At 45.6% G+C, this 15,634-nt stretch overlaps 1 protein-coding gene across 3 annotated transcripts in view; it reads left to right on the top strand.

Moving 5' to 3' along the window:
• Nucleotides 1-15,634, top strand: part of ADTRP (androgen dependent TFPI regulating protein) — a 69,053-nt gene that overhangs the window by 39,706 nt on the left and 13,713 nt on the right. For all 3 annotated transcript variants that reach the window (XR_009354924.1, XR_009354925.1, XM_059179256.1), the window contains exons 5-6: nucleotides 1,220-1,335; nucleotides 14,014-14,165. Coding sequence is in view for 1 of the 3 variants with exons in the window: in XM_059179256.1 (XP_059035239.1) it covers nucleotides 1,220-1,335; nucleotides 14,014-14,165 (268 nt within the window). In the remaining 2 variants the exon portion in view is untranslated. The remainder of the gene's footprint in view (nucleotides 1-1,219; nucleotides 1,336-14,013; nucleotides 14,166-15,634) is intronic.

The raw sequence follows: 15,634 nt of genomic DNA, 5'->3' as shown, positions 1-15,634 counted from the left end.
AATCCTGGACAAAACCTATAGAAACCATGGTGTGTCTGCAATGTTGTTCTTCTAAGCTTTGCTGCTAAAATGTGGGTACTGGGGCCCATAAGAGGCCTCATTGTTTTGTGCCACCCACCTGCAGCCCTGTTGGGGCCCCAGGGGGCCCTCTCTGCCATGCAATGCCCTATTATTAAGACTGATTCCTTCTCATTCCACCGCTGCCCGATAAAAACTTGCCACATTTCTTGTCATCCAAGGGTCTTGATCTCCTGACTATCCCATCACTAGTTCACGTTCAAATGAGAAACTGTGGCCCCCTGGGGATGCCTCTGAGCACAACACTGACATGACTGATAGCAAAGGCCACCCCAGGGCCCCAGCCACAGAACTGAGCACGGGAGCATGGTGACACAGGCTCTGTGACATTTCTAAGCCCCAGCAATTACCCAAACGGAGGTGCTGACCCCGCTGTCTTGGGGCTCAGGAGTGGGAATGGGATGTAGTTCATAGGTGAAGGCTAGAGATGCAAGAGGGCTGCCAAATGCTAAGGAAATGAGGGGCCCGGATGAAAGAGGAATCATAGCTGCAAAAGGAAAATCTGAAAAATACTAACAGTGTTCAATGTTCCCAGTAAGCAGCGTTCTCCCCGCTCACCCCACCCCCAGATCTTCCAGCGACACCTCCTAAGTGCTAGACGACATGGCGCAGGATAGAAAGGCAGTCGGACTGAGTGAGAGAAATTAGCAGGAGGAAAACGCAGGGACAACGCCGTGGAAGATTGCGTTGGCCGCGGAGAACACGAATGATTCAAATGTAGGGAGAGAAGACATTCCACAGAGCGTGGAGGGGATGAACAAAAGTGGGAGGGCGGGAACAAGCACACTGAGTACAGAGCGGGGTGAAGGAAACAGCCGCGTTCTAGGGGAGGAGTGGGTGTGGAAGTGCGGGTGAGGGTGCACGCCTGGGGCGGGGGTAGGAGGACAGTAAGCAGGAGCGAGAGGAGGGTAGCACATTACCCAGAGCCTTGGTGGCCAGACAAAGGAGTTTGGGCCATCACCGAGGGCAGTAGGGAGCCACAGCAGGCCCCAAAGCATCTAAGGAGCACGATCTAAGCCAAGTTAGGGGCCATCTCATCTGGCACTTGCCTAAGAAGGTAGAGTGGGGAGGAAAGAGAGAATTAGGGCCATGGCAGGCAGCAGGGGCAGCCTGACATGGTTTTTCATTTTCTGTCCTTCAGCACACATCCATCCTGCCCTTTGCACTGGCGGAAGTCATCCTCAGCCCGCACTGCTATCCACGGAAGAAGGAAGGTCTCACCTTGTTGGCTCTCGCTAGTCTTGTGTACATCAGCAGGTAAGAATTGCAGAGAGAAAGTCTACTTGGGCTTTTTCTCTCAGGATTGTGAGGTACTCCAGAAGGAGCATACTGTTTTGTAGGAATGTCTTTATCTTGGGCTAACAGGGATTTAACCATCACTAAATTTTTAGGTAGGAGAGGTTCTTATTGTTTGATGTTTTGTTGTTGTTGTTGTTGTTGTTGTTGAAGAATTTATTTGACAGGGAGAGAGACAGAGAGCGAACACAAGCAGGGGGAGTGGGAGAGGGAGAAGCCGACGTCCTGCTGAGCAGAGAGCCCAACAAGGCTCAATCCCAGGACCCTAGGATCATGACCTGAGCCGAAGGCAGTTGCTTAATGACTGAGTATTGTTTGATGCTAATGCCATGGAAGCATCATGTGCCCAAGAGGACACAGGTGTGCATGCACAGGCAAGTCACGCATTCTTTGCTCCCTCTCAGGAAGAAGTCATCATTGCAAAGCTGCACTTATTAGCTTCCCCAAGAAAGTATTGACCATTGGTTTCATTTACAATTAAAATGTTTGGATGTTTATAGAAGCAATGTCCAAATAGTCAAGCTATGGAAAGAGCCCAGAGGTCCTTCTACAGATGAATGGATAAAGATGTGGTACAAGATATATAGTGGAATATGACGCAACCATCAAAAGGGATGAAATCTTGCCAATTGCAACAACATGGTTGGAACTAGAGGGTATTATGCTAAGCAAAATAAGTCAATCAGAGAAATACAATTATCCTATGATCTCACTCATATGTGGACTATAAGAAACAAAACAACAAGCAGATCATAGGGGAAGGGAGGGAAAAATAAAACAAGATGAAACCAGAAAGGGAGGCAAACCATAAGAGACTCTTCACTCCAGAAAACAAACGGAGGGTTGCTGGAGGGGAGTTTGGTGGAAGGATGGGGTAATTGAGTGATGGACATGAAAGAAGGCACATGATGTGATGAACACTGAGTGTTGTATGCAACTTAGAAATCATTGAACTGTACCCCTGATACTAATAATACACTCTATGTTAATTCATTGAACTTAAGTTAAAAAAATAAAATGGGAAAAATTTTAAAAAAGAAAAAAAAAACAGTGAAATGTTTGGATGGCTGAATGATCTGAAGCATCCAAATATATTCCAAAATATATTATCCAAATATATTCCATCTAAAAAGGAACATGCTCCATTTGGCCCATTCCCATTGCCTGTTTTTTATGGGCTCATTTGCATCAACATCTGGCCCTGGAACTCCAATAGGGCTTTTGGGCAACTGCCCAGAGGCTTGCAGAACAGCCTTATTGGAGGCATGAGAGGTAATTCAAGGAGCTGGCCTAATTTTCATTATTCAACCACCTGGTGACGCCAAGACTCAGAAGGGCTGCTCAGTGGTCTGTAATCAAGGGAAAACCCTTGGCATTCCACGAAGTGATTGGAAACCCCCCTTTCCATTCTGTCACCTTCTCATCCACTACCATGCTCTTGCTCTATGGATAGGGGCCTGCCAAGCATAATACATCTTAACAGAAGCTAATCAGAGTGCGCCTTCTCTAGCCTAGACTGCATCAGCTGTTCCCATCAGAGAATCTAGGTCATCCCCCAATTCCTTCTTATTTGGGGAAAGTTGAACTCAGTAGAGGGCTCTGCTAGAGATGGAAGCCAGAAAGAGAATGTAATCCAAGTGACTTGGACTCTTCCAGTGCTTGTTTAATTGGCTTTTGCCATCCTTTATTTCAGAACTCATAAGCTTGGCGCCCGGAACTCCATTGATGGTTCTTCCCTTGCCTTTTCTCCTTCTGCTATGTAGTCACCTTCCACCCTTCTGCACCTCTTCTTCCCTGAATGTCCCAAATCTTTCTTGCTTCTCCTCTCTAGAAGAAAGAAAGTACATGCTCCATAAATCTACCCCAAGACTCCAGTGATCTAACATGTTCTCCAATCTGGGCCTCTGCATTTTTACCAAGGATACTTTCAGAGAGTAGGTGATAGTTGGGAACCTACTGGTGCTTGATATCTGGAGCACCAGCAGGTGAATGATTCTGAGACCAGAAAAGAGTTTTGCCATCCTTTAGCAGTATCTGCTGATAGTGTAAGAATGGAAAGTGGCAGGATATGTGCCTTGTATTTGCCATATCTGGCTTAACCCAAAAGAATAAATCCCTAAAGATAGACTATCTGGAAACTGAGCTTGGGTAAGAGTAGGTATACATTAAGATATAGTTTCCTGTTGTCATGTGTGGAGCAGAAGCAGAGTGGTGTCTGACTGATTATGTATATGAATTTCCATATTTTGTTTTTTGTGTGTGTGGACTTCCATCTGATTTGGTCTTCCTTGCTGAGTATAACTTTTGGAGTTAGTATATAAGGCAGCATTTTGTAGTCTGTTATTATTATTTTTTTAGTTTGTTTGTTTTTGCAAGAGAGAAAGGGAGAAAGACAGAGAGAGAGAGAGGGAGAAAGATCACGAGTGGGGAGAGGGGCAGAGGGAGAAGCAGGCTCCCCATTGAACAGGGAGCCTGGTGCAGGGGCTAGATCCCAGGACCCCGATATCATGACTTGAGCCAAAGGCAGATGTTTAACTGCCTTAGCCGCCCAGGTGGCCAATCTGTTAACTTTTTCCACCGAAGGACTTGGAATTTGGTCATCGATTGTCACATCTGATTCTTGCTCTTTTATCTTCAGAGACCAATGGAGTAAAAGACCACCAAAAGCCACTGGTATTTGGGGGAGAAATTGTGGTGGCCATAAAGATGAGAAGCAGTGATCTATAGGGCTTGGTCATGCAATGTGACAATGCAGGGAATTGAGGGGTTGGAGAAAGGAGGTACAATGAGATGGGATCCCGTATGAATGTATCCTGTGTCCTTTCAATCATTCATCAGCTCCAGGCAGTGTGCTAAGTGACTGAGGATATGGTGATGTGTAAGGCACCATGCCCCCTTTGGGGACTGTCTGAGAGAGAAGAAAGTGCCCAAACAAAGGGACAATACGCGGAGGCGGAAGTGCACGGTGCTGTGGGTACCCAGGAGGGATATTGAAAGCTAGCTGCTATAGGAATTGAGGTGTAAGCTGAGACTCAAAGAATGAGTAGGAGGAAGTCAAAAGAGATGTGAAAAAGAACTTCAGGCAAAGGGAACAGCATCTGCTAAGGAGTTGCTGAGGTTAGGGTTGACCTGGAGGACAGGGAAAAGCTGTATCATCAGTTCACATCAGTGAGTCCGGACTCTGAACCTACTTGTCTGTGGGAAAGTTTTAAGTGGAGGAGAGAAATGATGTGGCTTATGTAAGAAACATGATTGGACTCTGAATGAAGTGTGACATTTGAAGAAGAACAAGACCAGGACATGGGTTAGTGACATTTGTGCTAAGAATTGACATTAGCCAACGGATGGCAATGCCAGTAAGTCTGCAAATGGAAAGAGAGAGGCTGAGTGGTAGAGGTGAGGTAAAGGTCATCCAGCATGACATGCCCAAGGTCATAGGACTGGGGAAAATCAGCCCTAGGACTTACACTCAGGGCTCCTGTTTCCAAATGCAGTTCACTTCCCACGGTATCCACAGGGCTGGGTGTTGGTTCAGCTCCCCATTTGTGCAAAACACACTGTACAAAATGCAGGGGGAAGGGGAGGTAGGCAAACAACCTTAGCTTCATTTGTATGGTCAACAACTTTCCACGATGTCATGGTTTCCAGCTCTGTGTTGGATTGGACGTTCAAGTGTTAAAGCTACAAGGGAGCAAGGGGAGGGAGGGGCAGAGACCTGTCACCAGCAGGAACATGCTGGGTGGGCCCCAGTGGGGAGCTGAAGTGGTTTGGGATTTGGACCTCTTATCCTCGATGAGGCCCCAAATCAGCATCTGGCTCACTGGGCTCCGTTTTTGCTAGAACGAAGTGACTACACCCATCTGCTGCCCCACGGGCTGAAACTTCCTTCTCTCTGCCCATCCATCCCAACTGTGGGTGCTCCCACTCTGTGGCATGCTGTGTCTACCCTTACGCAAGGCTCTGGGGCCCATGGGCCCTCCCAGCCACAGATGGCCAGCAACAAGCTTTCACAAACTGTGTCTATCCAGGGAGATGTTTCAGGGAAGTGGCCGTGGGCCAGCTGTTAGGCATGCCAGTTTGGATGGTCAAATAGGGAAACAGCCTAGCAGGAATGAGGTAAAGAGTATGGGCCGAGGCCAGACTGAGTGTGAGAAGCAAACATGAGTCAGAAAAACGGCAGTAACTCAGCTGGAGAAGCACTGCCCAGATGAAACCACGTTACGATGACCTAAAAATAGCCACCCAGACCGTGGAGACTGCCTCGCATGTGGCACTTGATTTTTGTGATTTTTCAGATTGCAGAATTGGAGGGCTGACCTGTAAGTGGGAAAATAAAGCTTTGCAGAATAGTAATAACTGCAAATCTTTTATTTCCTTTGGAAAGCATGACTCACCTATAAATACGGTAGCTTGCTCCCCGCTCCCATATCTCTCACCCCTAAACACCTCACCTCACTCGCTCTGAGGTCTTGGTGAGGAGCAGGAAAACAGAAACCTTCCTACAGCTCGCTCTGATTCACTCTTTTATGGAACAAATATCTCCCCTAACACAGGGTTGGTCTTGCTGGGAAAAGCCAAGTGCTGTCAGGCCAAGAGCCAGCCTATAGGGGATTTGTGCTTATTAAGGGGGGAATGAGCATTTTAAGAACACAAGATGGGGAGGGATGAGATCTAGCAAATACAAGGAACCCCAGGAATGCAGGGGAGGAAGCAGTTATGTCCCGCTGGGAGGTGTGGGAAGGGCTTCAGGAAAGGTGGGTGTTGGATCCAGGCCTGAAAGGACTGGTGGGTGTGACAAAAGTGAGAGAAAGTGAGTAACAGAGCATGGTCCCAAGGCCAGGAGAGGACCGATCCCTGTAAAGTAATGGTCAGCACCTTGCTGTCGCCCGACCTACTGGTAACAGAGGCTAATAGGAAGTGGTCCTCAAACTGCCCACCCCCAGACGCTGACCGCCAGCATGTTAGAGGTTAGACACAGGGTAGACAACGTGCGGTTTCACTGTTGCTACTTGTTTCTACGGCCGGGAGGGGAAGTGAGAGCTGCTAGTAACATGGCCAGAGAATTATGTTGGCAAAAGGCTGTCTTGACAATGGTGCATTTTGAAATGGATTGGAGCAGCAAGACGTGGGAAGCAAAATAGAGTAAAATAACACACAAATAAAAGTTAGTTGGAATATTCTTACCATGAGGTTGAATCCCCATGACCTATATTTTGTCCGTGGTTATGTCATAGCTCCGGGATCAGCCCAGGTCTGGGGCTTCAGAGCCCCCTTTTCCCAGCTGCAGGTGGCCCAGGCTTCAGGACCCTCTTCTCTAAGAGTCCTAATAAGCACATGCGTGCTCACACCTGCCCATATTGTCCACCTGCGCAGATTGAAAGGTGATGACCCCTAGTTTCCTGCGCCCACACCTGGCTCTGCTTTCAGTACAGCTTGCCGCCCTCATTGGTGACCCACTCTGCTGTTGTTCACTGTGTCAGTATCATGATGCTACTGGCTACTGAAACAGCCCCAGCTGGCCTGCGGGGCCCCACCACGTTGCACTTGGTAGACCAGAAGTCTGTAGGTGCCACAGGTGTCTCTGCTAGTGGGTAAGGCATTGCATGCTGAGGACAGGTGTCAAGCAAATCTGCAGCTATTACCCAGCAGTGGGTGGGTGGGAGGAATATTTGTGGAGTTCCTCCTCAATGGTCCTTCCTGTGAAGCATGGGAGATCATTCCTTTCTCCTCCATTGTACTCACTTGGCTAAGCTCCCACATAGAAGCCACCCAGGGCCGTCCAGTGTAGCAATCCTCTAAATTTGTGCATCCATTTACATACACACTTACACATGTACTATATACATAGAGATATGTTACCTTCCGGAATACATTAAAAACTGCCAGAGAGATGCACGGAGCTGAGTTCCCAGATCAGCTCCTATTTCCACTCATAACTTGTAATGAATTCCTGCCCAGAGCCCCTACTACTCTTTCCTGGGTATAAATAAAACCTTCGTCTGGGGCCATCTACATGCACTGTAATTGCAGAACCTTGCATTTTGAGATCAGAATCCCAGCCCCCGCTTTCCACACAAGTACTCCTTAGCCCCTGGGTAAATTAATATATGAAATAAATATAAAGATGCCACATAGACCCCCTTTTTATTTTAAGATTTTTTTTTATTTGACAGAGATCACAAGTAGGCAGAGAAGCAGGCAGAGAGAGAGGAGGAAGCAGGCTCCCTCTGAGCAGAGAGCCCAATGCAGGGCTCGGTCCCAGGACTCTGGGATCATGACCTGAGCCGAAGGCAGAGGCCCTAACCCACTTAGCCACCCAGGCGCCCCACATAGACCCCCCTCTTATCAACATTTGAAGCTTGGGTCCCCCAGGATGCAGAATGGAGACAGGTGATAGCTGAGGAGCTGGGACAGAACATGGCCATCCGCCCTCTTCACGCCTCCTGTGCAAACCTCAGCTCCTGTTCAACCAGAATGCCTGCTGAAGAAATTAGAAACAGTACCAACCCGCAGAATGATACGTTGGCACCAGCAGGATGGAGGGCAGCCCACATTGTGGAAGGGACGGAACAGGTTTTGTGGATTAATCAGCATGCCGTGGGCAAATGAGAAAGAAAAATCAAGGACAAGTCTATGAATTTTGGGCCATTGGACTGGGAAGATGGTGGTTGCCCTAAGAGAAGCAGAAAAATAATTTGGGGGTGCAAGTGAGACACTCCACTTAAAATCCTAAATCTGAATCCCATTCTGGTTTAATTGGCTTAGGATATGTCCTGAGAATTCAGGTTTTTGAAACCCCCATGGCAATTCTAATCTTCAGCCAAGGTTGAGAATCATTGGGTGAGAGGAACTTCTGTTTGGACACTTAGACCTGGGCCTCCCAAGAGTCGGGGGTTACGGTGGAGATCCAGGGAGCAAACCCACCTGGTGCGATGAGGTTGCTGAAGAGAGAGAGAGAGGGAAGTGGGGAGAGAGTGGCAAGGGAGACAGGGATTGGAGGGGAGGGAGAGAGGAGAGAGTTAGGGGGAGGCAGAGAGAGTACAGTAGAAAGGGAATATGAGGGCATCTAAGGGGCATGAGGGGCAAGGGGACAGCAAAATAGCAAAAATGATCAGATGGTAGAAAACCAAGAGGGTCTAGGAGTCATCTTTGTAGCTTAAACCTGGTGGGTGTCTTCAAGGTGCCATTGCTCATGTGTGAGCAGGAGCTGTTTGTAGGAAAGCCTGGCAGGACGGTGAGCAGAGGGGTGACAGGGGGGTGCACTGCAAAGGCAGCAAGGAACTCAGTCCCTACCTTAAGGAATCCCCAGGTCCCAGCCGTTGTCACGGACATTTCCGTTGTAGGAGGTCTGCTAACTTGTTGAGTTTATTGACAAAACAGGAATCCAGGTTTTCCTTTCCTTCTGGCCTCAGGTGAAACTGTGATCATCTCACATGCTTCTGTTGGAAGTTGGCATGAAAATACAGGGCTGGGGGGTCCTTTAATTCTATTATTCTGCTGGGCTAGGGAGAGGCAGCATGAGTATTAGCACTTTAAGAATTATATGCAGAAAGCCCACCAAACCCCTTGTTATCTACTAGTCCCTAACCCACAGACTTCCACTGTGGCTGTACTGATAAAACACAGAAATTATTACTTTTATGACAATCATTGGATGCTACAAGATTAGGAGGATAAAACTACAGAACATTAATTTTTGGCTGCCAGTCTGTGCCTGCCCAGCCTGACTCACATAGATCCACATGGCAGACAGCTCTAGAAGGACATATAAAATTGTTCTTTGAAATGAGGGACAGAATGATTGGCCTCTTCAAAGTGTTAATGAAGTGAGCAATAGATTAACTAGAATTTGGAAGGCTATGGGTCCGTCTCCCGGGTTTCAGAGGCTGCGGTGTCCTTGGTGGATCAGGCAGCCGAGAGCTGTCCACAGCAGCCACATTGAACAGTAGTTAAAGGGAACCATATGTGCTAGCAGAACTTCCCCGAAAAGTCATTCCTGTAAAGATCTACAAACTTGCCATCTTCTTGGCCCTTGGGAAACAGATGTGCATGACAGATAAGCTCCCTGTGCCATTCCAGGCTACGGAGAAAGACAGTCCAATAAGCCACAAGATAAGTTCACAGGTAAAGGAAGTGTGTAGCATAAGAACCTCACTGAATGAGTGATACAGGAACTTTGGGAAATCCCTTCTAGAGAAATTGACTTTTAAGCTGAGACTTGAAGCGTGAGTATGGTTCTGCCAGGCACAGGCCAAGGAGAAGTGTGTCTTGGAAAGTAAAAATGTCTGAGGTGTTCCAAGCAGAGACAACAGCATGAGGGAAGGCCCAGAGCAGCAGAGCTCGGCTCATTTAAGAAACAGAAAAGGATCCAGTATGGGTGGGCTGTAGATCTGGAGGCGGACAGTGGGGCAGGGCAATGCCAGGTAGGCTGGGTAAAGGAGCTTGAGTATTTTCCGAAGGCGTTGGTGGGGATCCCTTGGAGGCAGGAGAGTGCCATGGGCAGATTTCTCTTTTGGAAAGATTGCTGGATTACTAGTAGCTTGTGGTATGGAAAGTGGATTGAAGCGTGCAAGAAAGCCCAGCAAGGAGACAATTACATCTGTCAGATGAAGGAAGCTGGAGTGGAGTGCAGCAGACAAGCATTTAGATATGGTTGCACAGGATCCTGTATGGGGCTGGGGAAGAGTTGACATTGATTAGGAAGATAGTGGTGAATTTCATTTTGGCCTCCATCTTTGTTTCCTTCCTTCTTTCCTTCCTTCCTCTCTTCCTTCTGCCCTCTCTCCTTCCTCCTCCTTCTCCTCCTCTCTCTCTCTCTCTCTCCCAACACCTTTCAACATATATTCTGGCAAGCCATAAAAAAGTAATCCCAGGGGGCGCTCTGCCTTCAGCTCAGGTCATGATCCCAGACTCCTGGGATCAAGTCCTATGTGGGGTTCCCTGCTCAGCGGAGAGTCTCCTGCTCTCTCTCCCTCTACCCACCCCCCCAACACACTCATGTGCATATTCTGGCTCTCTTCCTCTCTCTCTCTCAAATAAATCTTAAAAAAAAAAAAAAAAAAGAAGTGATCCCACTTCAGTATGATCATCTCCTCCCCAGGCCTCCCGCGAGTTGCCCTTTGTCAAATATTTTCCCTGTTGCCTGATACCGTGTTTGTTTTCATTACTTTTCCGCTGACAGTTCACACACCTCTAACTTTCTTTGCACTTTCTCTGTGAAACTGCAGACTTCATGAACGTACCTCAGGAACTTTCCTTTGTGGAACCTTACGCTGAAGGAAACAAAAATGAAGTAAATAAAGAGAAACTTTCCAGGCCTCTAGGGGAATGTCCTTATTTGCTGACTATCTTGTATAAATGGGCATAGAAATTAGGAGCCCTAATTTTTAGTATACAAGGTAAACAAAGTGAACTAATTAAAAGGTTCCATTGGAGTGCATTCAGGTCTCCTTGTTGACCTCAAATTGTTGTTGATCCCCATCTCTGGGGATTTATTTTCTGTCCCTTAAACCTTTCCTGGCCTATCATAAGAAGCAGACGGACAGAAGACAATGGAATGCACATCTCATAAAACTCCAGTGTTGGTCAAAATGAAAAGGTAGTGGAGCAGAATTTCCACCCAAAATGTGCCTCTTTGACATGAAGAGTATTTTAGGCTCATTATTATTTTTTTATCGTGTCATGTTAGTCACCATACAGTACATCATTAATTTTTGAAAATGTGTTCCATGATTCACTGTTTGCATATAACACCCAGTGCTCCGTGCAGTCCCCCCCTCCTTAAAACCCAAAACCGGCTCACCCATCCCCCCCAACCACCTCCCTTCTAAAACCCTCCCTTTGTTTCCCAAAGTCCATAGTCTCTCGTGGTTCGTTAACTCCGATTTCTTCCCTTTATTTTTCCCTTCCCTGTGCTACTCCTTATGTTCCACAAATAAGTGGAACCATATGATAAATGACTTTCTCTGTTTGACTTACTTCACTTAGCATAATTTCCTCCAGTCTCATTCATGTTGATGCAAAAGTTGGGTGTTCATCCTTTCTGATGGCTGAGTAATAGTCCATTATTTTTAAGAAACAGAGGCTCAGGAAAACCCTTGGACCTTCTCTTATTTCCAAAAAGAATTTTGATAGGAGGTCTGCTCCAGGAACGGAGCTATTATCACCATAGATAAAAACAGTATAATATGAACCAGGTGAGGTAGACCTAGCAAAGTCTATTGAAAGATTTTATTTCATTAATAATTAATTAATTTAGAGTGGGGGGTGTGGGGAGGGGCAGAAAGAAAAGAAGAGAGAGGAAGAATCTCAGGCAAGCTCCATGCTTAGCATGGAGCCCAATACAGGACTCGATCTCATGACCCTGTGATTATGACCTGAGCCAAAATCAAGAGTCGGATGCTTAACCAACAGAGCCACCCAGGTGTCCTGAGTATCTATACATATGGAACAGTAAATCCCCGTTCCCTCCCTCCTTCAAGCCCTGTTAAACACCATTCTACTTTCTGTATCTATGAATTTGATGACTCTAGGTACAATCGGACAATATATTTCTGTGTGTGTGTGACTGGCTAATTTCATGTAACATAATATCCTCAAGGTTCATTCATGTTGTAGCATGTGTCAGAATTTCTTTCTTTTTTAAGGCTTAATAATTTTTCATTGCTTATCTCTACCACATTTTATGTTTCCATTCATGCATGAACGGACGCTTGGGTGCTTCTTTGTTTTCGCTATTGAACACAGGTATACAAATAATCCCTTTGAGTTCTTGCTGTCAGTTATTTTGGGTATAGATAAGGAAGTTGAATTGCTAGATCATATGGTAATTCTATATTTAATTTTTTGAGTAACTGCCACATTGTTTTCCATGGCATTTAAACCATTTTTTGTACCTCACAACAGTGCATAAGAGTTCCAATTTCTCCACAACCTCTCCAACACTTGATATTTTATTGATGGTGGCCATCCTAATGGGTGTGAAGTGGTATCTAGTTATAGTTTTGATTTGTATTTCCCTAATAATAAGTGATGTTGAGTATCTTTTTATGTGTTTGTTGACCATTTGTATATCTTCTTTGGAAAGATGTCTATTGGGTCTCTTGTCCATTTTTCATTGGGTTGTTTGGGTTTATTTCTTGCTGTTGTTAAGTTGGAGGAGTTCTTTGTATATTATGTACACTAATCCTCTATCAAGTATATGATTTGAGAATACTTTTCCCTTTCCATAGTTTCCTTTTCAATTTATTAATTGTGTCCTTTGAGAGACAGAAATGGTCCCTTAAATTACATGCTTCTCTTGCCTCACCCCAGGCCTGACCCTCATATTAGTCCTTGTCTCTTCCACAAGCCTTTGACAAATCTGAAGTATCTGAAACAACCAAGAGTCCACTTGGATTTCTGAAGTTAAGCTCAGAATTCTATTCTTCCCTCTGAACTCTTTTGATAACCTGAGGTATCCAAATTTGAATGCTGTTTCTGAAGCATGACTTCGCCTATCCTAATTATTACAAGAGATAAGGAGCCTCAAAGAAAGGTTGCTAGGACCCCTCCGTGCCATCCCTAAGAAGAGAGAAGCTTTCGAACTCTGATTAAAGGCTCACAATGGGCCAGGCGCTATTTTATTTTACATGTGTTAACTCTCTTAATCCTGATAACACCTTTAAAATATGGATCCTGTTTGCACTCCTCACTTATCACATGAAGGCAGGGGACAGCAGGGCTGAATAAATTGTTGAAGGTAAGACAGCTAATAGGTTGCAGAACTCGGATTTGGATCACAGAAGGCTGGTTCCAGATTCTGTCCTCTTAACCAATTATAAACTGTAGTTGATACATCATGTTTCTCATATTTAATTTTAAAAGTTATTTCAGATTTTGGCATCTTTCAGTGCAGTTGGTTTCCAGCATACTGCATTTTTGGGGCTTTGCTTAGACATCGTGGCTCCTCTCCTAGCATTTCTTTTCCTTCTCTTGGCTACCAGACATGACTTCTATTCTCTACTCACATGAGCAAGATCTGAGCCTCCTGTAAACCCATCCCTTCCTACTGAACACTCTGTCCATGGCTATATTCAGTAGCTGAAATCAGGGCCGACAGTTAAACCCCTCCTACCTCTAAAAGGCATATCGTAATAGAACAATAGTGGCTCATCTCTGTCCCTCCGACCCCAACAGGTTTGGAGGGCTAATGAAAAGCTACACCTGACTCTCAGGTACAGAAAAGCAAACCTGCTTGTCTGGCTGAGAGTCAGCGAACAATGCCGTCTCAGCAAGTTCAATGTCTCAGCAGGTCATACCTCTCAGGGAAAGGAATAATTTGTGTCCTCACATACTCTCTTTGGCTGATGATGTGTTTGATGTTCTCCCATATTCTTTCGCCAACACAGAATTCTAATGGATTAGGTAAAATAGCCAAGTCCAGCTTATGATATAGGATGTCTCTTTGAATCAAGTCTGTTTATCCAGAAAAGACTCACTTCTGTAGGTTTGTGGAACACCTCAGCTGTTGACAAATGATCCCCATGATTTCTTTTCATCTCCCTTGGCTCCAGAACCCCATTGATCTTGAGGATAAAATGGCTCTACCACCAACCCGCCCCTGCCTTCCTAATTATTGTGACTTGTCATTTTCTGCAGGGTCCTGTGGATCTACTCTGAGACGGGTACGTGGGTGTATCCTGTCTTAGCCAAACTCAGCCCGGTGGGTCTAACAGCCTTCTTCTCTCTCAGCTACGTCTTTAGTGCTGGCATCTATCTACTTGGAGAGAAGCTCAACTACTGGAAATGGGGTCAGTTTATTTCTCTTTTACCTACAGAGGCATGCCTTCCTTACACGCTCTCCATCCTTCCTGGAAACAGAAGGAGAAACTAGTCCAAAAGCAGAAGGCAGTAATGCTTAATGCCTTTGTCCAAAGGATTCAGATAGGTCCTACCAAAGTAGGCAGAGGGAAAGCCTGGGGGAACTTTGGATTTTCTCAAAGGACCCCATCAAATTATTTCTCCTCCTCCCCCAAACAATACCTCATTTAACTTCAAGGCTAAAAATAATTTTGTTTAGAGAGCTCAGGACCCAGAGAGCAAGGTATCACCACCCGAAGCATGGAAAAAAAAAAAAAAATGAACTTAGGGTCTTCCTCCCGTAAGTGAGGGACTGGGGGATACAAATTGTTACATGTCAAGGTTTCCATTTTTGAAGGATAAGGGTCCAGAGACCCTCTTTATTCTTCTAACCTCAGCAGTGCCTTCCCAGATGATTTCCCATCCTTCTGCATTTAGGTGGCCTCTCAACCCTTAGTAAAACATTTACCAGATAAAATCACATCCTATGCTTGAGATGGGAATTCTCATTTAAGCAGGGTCTTGGGCAAAGTGAATATGTCAGTAAGCTAAGCTTTCTAATTATAGGCAGCTGGAACCATGTTGCTTCCTAAAAACAGCAACAAACAAACTAAACCAAAAAAACCTTAACTCAGCTGACTTTAAAATGGAAGACTGTATCCTCCCCCTTGCTTCTTCCACCAGGCCACCCCCAGAATATTATGTTGTTGGAAAAGTGACCGTCAAAGAGTCAGGTTGCAAAATAATCATGATTTTCCCATCCCCCAAGGGAAGTACAGGAAGCATACCCTGATTCTGTATATAAGGAAGCAAGAGTCACATACAGTCCCCCACATCACACGCCCACATGCCATTCTGTTCTATCAAAATAGAAATGGCACAAGTGGCATCTTCCACCCAATCTATAAACTGGTGTGGAAACATAAGCCTGTGTAAGCAAAAACAACAATGCCAACAATAAACCCAACAATAAAAAAACCCACGATGGTTTCGTAAGATTGTATATTTCTTTCTTTCCTTTTATCTAAAGATTTTATTTATTTAATTGACAGAAAGAGAGAGAGATCACAAGTAGAGATCACAAGGAGGCAGAGAGGCAGGCGGGGGCGGGGGGCAGACTCCCCGCTGAGCAGAGAGCCCGAAGCAGGGCTCCATCCCAGGACCCTGAGATCATGATGTGAGCCAAAGGCAGAGGCTTTAACCCACTGAGCCTCTCAGGCGCCCCAAGAGTGTATATTTCTGAGAGGAAAATGAGACCTCGGAGAAATAAGCATGCCATTTGGCTTTTTCACATGTTTTCTACTCTTGGAGAATGTAACTGGTTGGGGGAAATCTCAAAGACACTATCCTTGAAAGCAAACACTTAAAACACGGAATACTAAAATTTACTCCCAAAATCAGGATTCCAACTCACAGGAAT

This window comes from Mustela lutreola, chromosome 6 (assembly GCF_030435805.1).
Source record: "Mustela lutreola isolate mMusLut2 chromosome 6, mMusLut2.pri, whole genome shotgun sequence".
In the NCBI taxonomy this organism is placed as follows: domain Eukaryota; kingdom Metazoa; phylum Chordata; class Mammalia; order Carnivora; family Mustelidae; genus Mustela; species Mustela lutreola.
Note: the sequence above shows the minus strand (reverse complement) of the source record. Positions and strands in the feature narration are given on the sequence as shown.